Source organism: Leuresthes tenuis, unplaced genomic scaffold (genome assembly GCF_036924035.1).
Source record: "Leuresthes tenuis unplaced genomic scaffold, fLeuTen1.0.hap1 SCAF_15, whole genome shotgun sequence".
NCBI classification, from domain to species: domain Eukaryota; kingdom Metazoa; phylum Chordata; class Actinopteri; order Atheriniformes; family Atherinopsidae; genus Leuresthes; species Leuresthes tenuis.
In genome coordinates this window covers 25,019,855-25,030,790 of record NW_027325369.1, presented here as the reverse complement: position 1 = coordinate 25,030,790, position 10,936 = coordinate 25,019,855, and the positions used below count along the sequence as shown (strand labels likewise).

Below are 10,936 nucleotides of genomic sequence, written 5' to 3'. Positions count from 1 at the left end.
TGTATAAATTAAGAAATTAAGCAACTGACTCACCTTAACTTTGGCAGAATATCAAGTAACTGGAGACCTGCAAAAACACAACCAATAAAACATATGTAGTATGTTATCAAAGTATCACAGCATTCAATTATTACGTTTTAAGCAAGTTTATCTTAAAAACATCTTCTCCTTGAAGTAATGTTTTAATTTTGGGGCACTGGCAGGAAGTCACAGGTGGACAATCACAAGGGAGGAGTGGCCAATTAGATGGCTGATTGCTTTAGGTGGTGGGGACAGTTTAATGAACTTACAAGTATTCATATAGCTGCATTCATCTGTCAAACAATTTAAAGCATAGTGCTCTTCAGGCAGGGTAGTGTCTCACCACAGGTCAACACTGCTGCTTCATAGAAAAAACATTCTGGGTTAAAGTCTGGGTATTACTATCTGTACAAATTGAATCAATTTGTTTTCTGGAACAGACTCCAGTGGTGAAAGGAAATTTTCTATCAGGTGGGCCACTCTCTCAAAGAAGTGATCAGAATCTGATTAGTTCAGTGTAGTCTAACTAGTGTGAAGCCATTTCTTTTCATCTGAAAAAATTCAGTAGTTAGTTAGTCAGTAGTTGTGGTGCAAAATGCACGAGTAAACGATGCTGTACCCATTTGGGGTTTGCTTAGTTTTCAGGCATTTAGTGAAAGTGAGAATGAGGCCATTAGACCTATTCTTAGCAAAGACCCACTGACAGGGAGATTTGTAACAGAGCTCCTGCTGCTGACCTGCTTTTACCCTTTGCATTCACTTAATGCTGAGAATTTACAACAGGGCCCTGTTGTTTCTGATGGCGCTGAAAACCAATTAGTTGGTAAACAGCAGCTGAACAGAAAACCTACCGATAAACTCCTTTCTCATCTTATCTCTCTGCCTAAGGTCATCTATGCAGAAGATGAGAGCGTTGATGACGCTGAGGACTGTGACCATGTAAGGGACGTTATCTGTAGCCTGCAGCTCGTTCATAATCACACTGAAGCGATACTGCTGCGTCTTCACTCCCTGAAAGGAAAAGGAAAGTTTGTATGAAGGCTGGAGTCCTGTAAAGCTTGACCATGCAACCCACCACTAGAGGGCACTCACTGATCATCTGGGGTAACTTGTAAAAGAAAAAGGTAAACATGACTGTGTCATGTTTGTCTGCTTGCCTTGTAATGATCAAGGGCGTCGAGTGCCAGGCGGTGACCATCTGCAGAGAACATGCTGAGGGCTGCAAGGAGCTCAAACACCTGCTTCTTCACCATAATGTTCGAGGTGTCCAAAGCTGTGGAGTATCATGATCACAAACATGTGAATACAGGCAGAGAGCACACATTTCTCCAAATTTTTTTTCTTTTTAGAAACAAGCCCTTTGGTGTACTCTTTGTGTCTTAACATAGAGTATGATGCTTTGTCTTACCATCTCTCAGGCTTATGAGCCAATGTGATATCGTGAGAAACTCCACTACTCATAATGCACAGTAATGTTACATTTTTAGCAATGTCCTGAAGCAGTCCTCTATGATTCATGTTGTATATAAAGCCTACAAAATTCATCTTAGCAGAGAGTCGTAGAGAATAATTCAATCGTGTGTTTTTTTTTTCACCACTTTAACAGAACATTACAATTATTACATAAGAAATGTGTGGTCCCTTCCAAATCTGGAGCATGGAATCTCTTTATTTAACCCATTAAGTTCTGATGTAAGACATGAGTAAATCTGTGTCAATGTATAAAGGGTGACTCAGGTCTTAATGGGTTAGAAAAAGAAATTACCTTATTCATATAGTTTAATTACTGAAGCATCTGAGTCGATCTTCATGTGAGATTAAACTTACACATAGACACATGTTTTGTTTATTAGAAAGTGCACAAAGTTGACCTTGTGAGAGCTTCCGAATGTATCCCTCATTCTCTATAATGAAGTGGATCCCTGCTGATGAGTTCATGACTGCGCGGACGCAGTTGACACACGTGAGCTGGAGAAGGGCATCTGCAATGCGAGAGCATCCCCGCCCCGAGAGCCGGTCAAGAGCCTCCAGGAGCAGGTCCAGCCCACTTAATTCCAAGAATTGGACCATCCATGTCTGGTCGCTGCCTTCCAGGCGTCGCTTCAGCCCGGAGTAGTTGACGACAGTGGGAACCTGTAGCAGCCTGATGCACAGCTCTGGGTCGGCGCTCTCCAGGTTGGCTTCCTGCTGGGTGTCGGAGTCCTGTGAGGACCCCAGGCAACCCCTGACTGCTGCCCATTTCTTTTTTCCATCTGATTTCACTGACATGTTGTTGGTAGACCTGCAGAATAGAGCAGGAAAAGCTTTGAGAGAGTTGTCAATCTAAAAAAAAGATAACAAAAAGCAACTTTTCCGGTAACATTTCTGAGAAAAGAATTCAGCTTATTTTGGATTGCAGATAGTGGGTGGTAGTGACTGATGTCCAACATTTGTGTCTGGTATATATATACATGCTGCGTAGTCACCGCTATCTCAACCAGAGGAAACAGGCCAAAACAAGGCTTTATCAGAATGGAAAAGAGAAAGTAAATGACAGCTCGTCACTCTGTGGATGCATAAAAGACATGTCAGCATTCCAGTTAACAGCAGCACTGCCAAACATTCCAACTTAATCCTGCTTCAAAGAGTGTCTCGCTGAGAGCTCATCAAAATTCAACACAAAGCCTGAGTCTGCTTTGTCAGACAGTGCACGTTACAATCTATATTGCCATACAAAAGTTTGGACCTCCTGCTCAAACAGTGAGTGGAAGTTGAACAGATAAGCAAATGGAATCAAGTTAAAGTTCAGTTAAATTCAAGTTACATTTTTCATTATTTATGTTCTGTGTGATTTAGAGAAAAGATAGGAGCAACATATAAAAGCTGGTGTATATATGAGTTATACGGTGTCTTAGGAGGTGTATATTAACATATAAGTTGACTGATAACTTGAGCATGCTTAACAATTCACCCCTAAAGTTAAAACTTTGAAGAACTACCTGTTGCAGTAAGCCACATCAAGCCTCTGGTTGCCCATTGTTGCCCATTCTTCAAAGTAAAAATGGTCCAGTGCCTTCAAGTTGGATGGATACAGCTAACGTACAGCAATCTTTAAGTCATGCCATAGAGTCTTAACTGGATTGACGTCTGGGCTTTGACAAGGTCATTTCAACAGATTTAAACATTTTCCTTTAAATCAAATCAAATCTCTGGAAGACTAAAAGAGGTATTCCTCAAGATTTTCCCACTATTAAGCACCATTCATCGTTCCCACAATGCTGATCAGTTTCCCAGGCCTTGTTGATCTCCACAGCATCATGCTGCCACCATCATGCTTCACTGTATGGATGGTGATATTGAGGTAATGAGAAATACTGGGGTGGCACCAGATGTAGCGTTTTTACTTGATGGCCAAAAAGTTGAATTTTAGTCTCATCTGACCAGAGGTCCTTCTTCCCTATGTTTGATTAGTCACCCCCATGCCTTCTGGCGAACCCTAGACAGGCTTTCTTCTTTTTTTCTTCTAAGCAATGGCTTTTTCCTGGCCACTCCTCTATGAGCTCATCTCTGTGGAGTGTACTGCAAAAAAAGATCCTATGGACAGATTCAACAGTCTCTGCTGTGAAGCTTTCCACCTCCCTCAGGTTTACTTTTGGTTTCTTTGTTACTTTTCTGATTAATGCCCTTCTCGCCTAGTGTGCTAGTCTTGGTGGACAACCCTCTCTAGGCGGGTTTGTTTAGTGCCACGTTGCACATTTTATGGTGCACTGTGAATATTTTCAAAGTTTTGTTTGATTACTCAATCCTGCAAATATGCTTTGTACTGTGTATTCAGTAGCCTCACAAACATAGAAATGACCCTCATGTAATTTATCTTGTCCTTCTGGCAACTCCTTTTACAGGATGAATGGATGAAAATCTCCCCCAAATGAAAACTGAAAGTGTTTAGCTGTGAGAAAAGGTTTATACAAACTGTGTAAAGTTTTGTTTGATAACCCAACCCTGATTTGTACTTATCCACAAATTTGTCTCTGACCTGTTGGGAGACAGGTCTTGCTTGTTGGTGCCTCTTGAATAGTGATGTTTCAGATTCTGGAGTCTTTCAGGACAGGTTTGTATGTACTAAGGTCATCTGTGACATCTGAGGGTAATTTGTAGCATCAGATCTTGTTAAGGGGCTTCGTAGCAAAGGGGGAGGTTATGCATGAACTACTTTCTGTTTTTTTCCTCTTTCCTTTCACCAATTTAGACTGTTTTGCCCTGGTCAACTGCATAAAAAATAGCCATTTAAAATACAGGCTCTAAAGCAAAAAATGAAGAGAGCCACTAAGACAAGCCACTATAGTTGGGTAAGGCTAGGTCATGCAAATATTAATGATGGAGGTTTCTTGAAAGGCATCTCAAAATCTCAGACTGACTGTAGAAGACCTTTTACAAATATTTAGTAGACTCTCTGAAGGTGGTGCACTTTTGCCTGTTTTTTACATTTAATTACGTACTGTGTATTCAGTAGAAATGTCTAATACACCTGACAGGACTTGTTCAGTTGTGCAGCCACACCCACATAGAATTACCCTCACGTACGTTATCTTGTCCCTCTTGCAACCTCAACTCCTTTTACAGGACGAATGGATAAAAATCCCCTCTAAATGAAACCTGAAAGTGCTTGGCTGTGAGAAAAAGTTTATACAAACTGCGATACTTTTCATAGGACATGTTACTAAGACAGTGCAGGAGTTGGAGCTAATTGACTTCTGGTCCCCTCCAATTTGAAACAAAATCATGACCCTAATGCGCTGTGGATGTCAGGTCATCTTTTATTCACCTCATATTCACAGTAACAGAATTTTTGACAAACTTTTGCTCGCCTCCGTAAATCAGTAAACGTCACTGTATGTTTGTGCTGATTACTGGGACAGAAAAACAGACACAAGGCGCTCTTATTAAGAACGTAAACAAGAGTGTCGAGGAACATACCGACACTGACATGAATGTACACACTGACACCACAATTGGCCTTTCATGGCATATACCCAGAGCCCTGTGCCACTTCTTGTTTGCTTTTTCCCAAACCCACTAAACCCTGAGCTTTAAAAAACTATGCACTTTAATACATGTAACTTGTACAAACATATTCCCACACTCTAATAAAATCAACAGGGTCAAGTTCAAACCAAAAAAGGGGACATTTTTCTCTGCAAGTCTAAAAATACTTTTTAGACACTTCAGATTTTCTCTCTGAGTTGCAGTTTTGATATTAGTTGGTCCAGTGTAAAAGAACAGTTCCTCTGTTTTCTATTATTGATTTCAGAATTGGTATGAACAACATATACAGATATGTTGACACTGAGTGATGATCGTGAGCAAACACAACGCTGTGCAAAGGGCAAAGAGTCAGACTGGAAGGAATTATAGCCTCCAAATAGTCTATATTACCACCCCGTAAGGCCTTTCCCAAGAATTGTCCTTCTCCTGTGTGTAAGGAGATCAGTGAAATACAATTAAATACAGCTTGCAAATTGTTTGCATGCCTCACTTTTCTGAAGATGTTTTGCACAGAACACAAGTAAGAATTAAGTTTTAATTTGCTGGGTGGAGTCAAGGTAAAAATCAGCCTGTCTTCTCTTGTTTTTCCTGGCAAAGCATTTATCTCTTCTGACTGCAGCATTCTAGTCCTGCTGCCAGTTTGAGAGTGTTACCGTGGCAGCAAGCAGACAGACAATGGTTTTTCAGAAAAACCCTTCTCATTGGCCTTCAAAGAGCTGTGTTCATTAGACACAACATGGATGGAATGCTCCCTGCCCCCTTTCAGGCTAATAGGAGTTATGCTCAGTGATCCTTTTAGCACTTTCTGATTCAGCAGTACATCAAGCTTTCATGTTCATTATGAGCAGAGGAACAAAAGTTGCGAGTTGTCGCCTGTGATTTGGAGAATTTTCACAGTTGGGGTTCATTAAAATGCACTGAGAGTTTTGTTAAATTGATTCTGCTTCCAGTTAAACCACAGTTACACTGCTGAGCAAAAGTCTGGATCCACCTCTCTTTTCTCTACGTGATGCCAGGAAAATGGGAAACGGATGACGCAGCGATTTATTGAAATGAGAGAAAATTTGAACTGACTCGAACAAGCTTAATGGGCAATTTTTGGTTAGACCACCTTTGTCTTTTCAACACAGCCTGAACCCTCTTAGACAAGCTTTCTTGTCATTTCTTTAAGTAGTCTTCAGGAATAGTTCTCCAGGCTTCTTGAAGGACATCCCAAAGCTCTTCTTTGGATGTTGGCTGCCTTTTGGTCTGTTCTCTGTCAAGATGATCTCACACAGCTAAACTGATGTTGAAGTCCAGGCTCTGGGGAGGATTCCCTCCATAAGACCTGTTGCCACTGATTTTCAGTCCAGTCCTTGTGCATTCTTGTGCAAATAGCTCAGGCTTTTATCCCTGTTTCCCTTCCTTAAGAATGGCTTCTTGACAGCCACCCTTCCACAGAGATCATTTCTGATGAGGCTTTGGCCTTCAGTAGATGGATCAACTAAAGGTCTAGATGCATCTTTAATGTCCTGTGTCTGGTAATACCTGGATTAGATCCTATTGTATTTCTTAAGAACTTCCCTTTAAGACACCTGTTGCTCCAGTTTTTCCTTAATTTTTTAAAGAAAACAATGCACACCATGTAGGGATATGCCAGCTTTTCAGCTAATAACTCCTTGGGAAATCCCCTTGTTGGTTCAAAAATACTATTTCATCTGTCAGTCAAACCCCCCAAAATTAAAAAGATTAATGGAGAGACTGCTTCCTTGGAAGCAAAATGCAAGAAAAAAAATTAAGAGAAGTTTGCCAAATACTGAATGACTAAGTAATGACTAAGAATGACACTTAAGAAAGCATGGTGGTATGTATGTGTGTGCTGTAAGCCGAAAACTCCAGCATGGCTTAGGAACCGCTGAAAGGGAAGGAAAGGACTTTCCCAGAACAGGAAGTTTGGCATCTGACAAACATGTCGGTATGACAACTCAAGTTCCCATTTTGAAACGTCTTTGTCATATGGATGTTGATATGAGGCACGGACATTGTTGACTAAGCAATCAAAACGAGCATTTGAATGTTCTTTAGTGCTCTCCATAGTCAGTTATAAGAAACTTTCATTTTTCGACCTTGTCTGCCACAGCTCCCACATGTACCGCTAATAGCAGGCTGATTCACTGCACACAGGACAAGCCTACTCATCTGTCCTCTGGTTGCACAACCCACACAACAGCCCACTGCTACTGTACAGCATCAACACTTGAGGATTCACAGAAACATCTCCACTGATTTATTTCCTCTGAGGCATATGCTGAGCTCAGTTGTGATTATAATCGCCATATGTCAGCAGTACAAATTAAGGGGTCAAACTAATAGATTTAGAGAGAAATGATTAAATCACAGGGATCAGTACACATTCTTCAAGCCATTTTGTTTAATCTGCACTGACATGCGAGACTGAGAAAGAAAAATGTATGATGACTGACTGCAATGGTATACTTTAAGACTGTAAGAACAAATATGAAGCTTCAATATGCCAAAGATAACATCTGGTGCCCATTTAATCCACACCCTAACCTTCTGGCATGCCTGTTAAGTCTGCAAGCACATCTTGGAGTTAAAATGTTATGCAACATAGTATACTGTATTTGTTTCTCTTCTCCTGACTTTCCGAGGTTATCATCAGCACACTAACAAAAACAAGCGTGAAAACTACTGCCCCAATGCAGCCTTAAAGCAACAATCATGTGCTTAAGGGGATTTTGGACACTCTGTTTGTTTGTCCCCCCCCCCCGAGCACAGTCTTCTCCTGTCTCTGCTGACAGTATCTTCCACAAGACAGTGGAATCAATGCGCTGTCAAACAGTCAGTCTGCATGACGCGCTGGCACATTTTTGGGATCTAAAATAGCGACATTAACAGCGCTCCTTTGTTACTTTGCGCTGTCTTCCTCAAATACCTGGAGTATAACGGGACAACTGTCACTTTACTGTGGCATGTAAAAAACACACCAAAAACACCTACTGACAAGGCTAAGCACTGTCGCGGCTTCATCTTACATCTAAACAGGCTGTTGCACCCTTGCAGATCATAGATTGTGAGTATGATGCCTTACCTGGTTTTATTCCGTAGATATACACTCGAAGAATCGCGTTCCTCAGGCTTTCATTTGAAAGGGTGTTTTGAAATCATCCATACATTTTTTTTGTTACCTGACAAAAGCTGGGAAATGGATCCAAGATAATTTCGGCTCGATCTTTAGACCCTCTGTGGTATGAGGATGGTACCGCGTTCAAATCGCCACAGATCCTGAGCTTCCACTTACTTGTAAAGACGTGGACTGAGGATGCTGAAGCAGCAGCATTAATGAGTTCAACATCCGGTCAAGGCTTTCAAAACAAGACAATACTTAAGCGGTTCGAGAAGAGCGTGAAACCGCGAATACTGTCGAAAAACACGATACAAATGCAAAGTTAGGGTATAAAGACAACTGGATTTAGCTGAACTGCTACTCTACTAAAAGAAGGCTAACGCCTTTATTTATGAAAATATGATCACAAAAAACCTTAAAACGAGGCTATATAAAAGTAGTAGCCTTGCATTAGGAAAACACATTAATATGTGCAATATTCAGCTTTTTTGTCAGTGAACACACACCCACACAAACACATATCTCTGAGAAATTTGGCAGAAAAATGTGCCATCAAACGCGGCAGAAAAGCGAATACAAAATGGTGGCTAATATCTAATACAAATACTTTATTATCTGTGCATGGTCCTTATCGAACTGACATGTAGCTGGTGGAAAAATGTGACGCAGTTGCTTATCCAAATATTTCTTCATAACTTAAGGAAGCTTCAGTGTTTTATTTTGAAAGCTAGTCAGGGCTGAATTTCCGGTCCTAGTGTCTTTAGTTGTGCAACTCGAAGCTGTTTGTGTGATGCTGAACGCAGCCAGTGGTTGGGCCCTCCTCCCACATTCCCCATCCCATCAGCTGGATCCGACCTCAGGCTTAACATAGCTGCTGGAGAAACAAATAACTCGAGTTCCCAGATTTGCCAAATAAGACCTTCGCCTTATAAAGATTTAGAAACGGATTAAAGTCTTGAGTAAAAGAGTTTATATCTGATTAACTGGAGGCGCTTCAAGTGGTTTGACTGCTCCCAAAAGTCTTGTGTGAGAGATAGGTCCAACATTTCTAAGAATGGTGCTGGGAATCATATCCTGATAGTCTCTGCTTTTCTTTGTGGAATGGCACAAATTTACCAGAAATACGAATGATCAAAAACATATTCCACAATAAAGATAAAACCAAGAGACATCAAGATGCCATCTTTCCACTATTCATTTATGTAGCTTCAAGGATTTAGGAATGGTTTTTGTCTCATCAATAATGACAACAATGCCTCAGGCCTTTGTTTGTAGCTGAATACTTTGACAAGAATGTTTTGTTGCTGCACTGTTTCAAAGCAGCTATCACTCTCTCAATCTGTGACTGGGGGCTCAGAGAAAGGCCTGAATAATTGCATTGTTGGGTTGCCTTGAGCCTCCTGAGCCAAAGCTTTGTCAGGAAAATACATTTTGTTTTCTCTTCTTTGGGGTTCTTTGGATAGAATTGGGCTTCTATCACGGCCACCACTGAGATATCAAAAGAAGCTTTCAACTTTCAACATCAAAGAGTGTACGGGATAGCTGCAACTCCAGCCTGTCTCACAGAAAATAATGGTTATACGTGAGACAATAGCCACTGAATGAGAACATTTGGCTGAGCTTGTTGAACCAGTTTATGGAATACATCAGCTGTAATCAACTGCAATACTCCGATCAAAGTCAACATCATCATCACAGTGTTTCCATTTATTTTTCTGTGGTCACATCAAGTATACTACAGCCACGATTTTAGGCAGAAACTGACCCTCTACATACCAGCTTGCTGCAAAACCCTCCACCTCATAGATGACTTTATTATCATGTGTTTATCATTGGTATACTGGACAAATCGACAGCTAAATTAATGCGATGTAATGTAAATAATGGATGAAGAAAATAATCTCTATTTGAAGCACAGCCTGCGGGAAAGATTCTTTTCAAATGCACAGAAGTGAGCATGATCACAATAGTTCTGAACAGTTTGCAGATATCTGTTAGCTTTCTCATAGCTTTCAGTTCAGCTACAAGAAACTTTCTTGGAGCCACACCACAAGATTTCCTACTGCCTACAGGAAATGCTGCAACAATGGATTTTCATGGTGGGGGGGGGGGGGGGGGGATTATCATTCGGCCACAGACAGAAGGAAATCCGGGAAACAAGAACACAAGTTTGTCACCTTTCCCTTTTTGTCATATCTCTATTAGACAACCCATCAGTTTCTTTCACCTATGCTATATGTACAGCTGTTTGTTTATGAATCTGTCAGGTTCCAGGTCTGGTTCTCCTCTGTATGTTGTGACTTTCTGCATTTCTGGCAGGCTCTCTAGCATAGCTGTTGCTCATCTTCTCACTATCCTGGCTGAATAGCTTCAACAGCTTGATCTTCACTCATTTCCAGATCTTTGCCTTCATCTGTAGGATTGCCTGCAGATGCCTGTCTCTGCTTGCCTGCCTGTCAGCCTCCTGACTGTCTGCTTGCCATCAAGCCTTGGAGTCTGGTAGCTGGAACCCTGATCTGACTGCATTCTCTTTGGTATCTTTGTAAATAAAACCCTGATCCAAACTGATCACAGCCTCCTGTGGGCTGTGTGTGTGACTACTCCTTGTGACAGATCCCAAAGAGTCCATCAAAGACCACTTGGGGTACAATTTTGGTTTGCAGCTTGAAACCTGACGAAAGAGGAAGGCCACAAATGTGACTTTTATAGATTCAAGTACTAATTAAAAAAAGTTGATGGTATGGGGTTAATATGTTTAACCAG

The 10,936-nt window shown here is 41.1% G+C and overlaps 1 protein-coding gene across 1 annotated transcript; it reads right to left on the bottom strand.

Moving 5' to 3' along the window:
• Positions 1 to 29: 29 nt before the first annotated feature.
• inf2 (inverted formin 2) lies at positions 30 to 8,341 on the bottom strand. The gene is made up of 5 exons (XM_072365001.1): positions 8,138 to 8,341; positions 1,893 to 2,302; positions 1,179 to 1,294; positions 873 to 1,032; positions 30 to 67 (listed from the first exon to the last, which is right to left on the bottom strand). Exons 2-5 carry the CDS (start codon positions 2,287 to 2,289, stop codon positions 30 to 32), a joined length of 711 nt encoding a protein of 236 aa, XP_072221102.1. The 5' UTR covers positions 2,290 to 2,302; positions 8,138 to 8,341.
• Positions 8,342 to 10,936: the final 2,595 nt, after the last annotated feature.

Coding starts and splice junctions, on each gene's coding strand:
- inf2 (XM_072365001.1), bottom strand. CDS start 2,289: ATGTCAGTGAAATCAGATGGAAAAAAGAAATGGGCAGCAGTCAGGGGT. Junction 1,295..1,892: donor CATTCGGAAGCTCTCACAAG/GTCAACTTTGTG, acceptor GATACTCCACAG/CTTTGGACACCTCGAACATT. Junction 68..872: donor GATGAGAAAGGAGTTTATCG/GTAGGTTTTCTG, acceptor GTGTTTTTGCAG/GTCTCCAGTTACTTGATATT.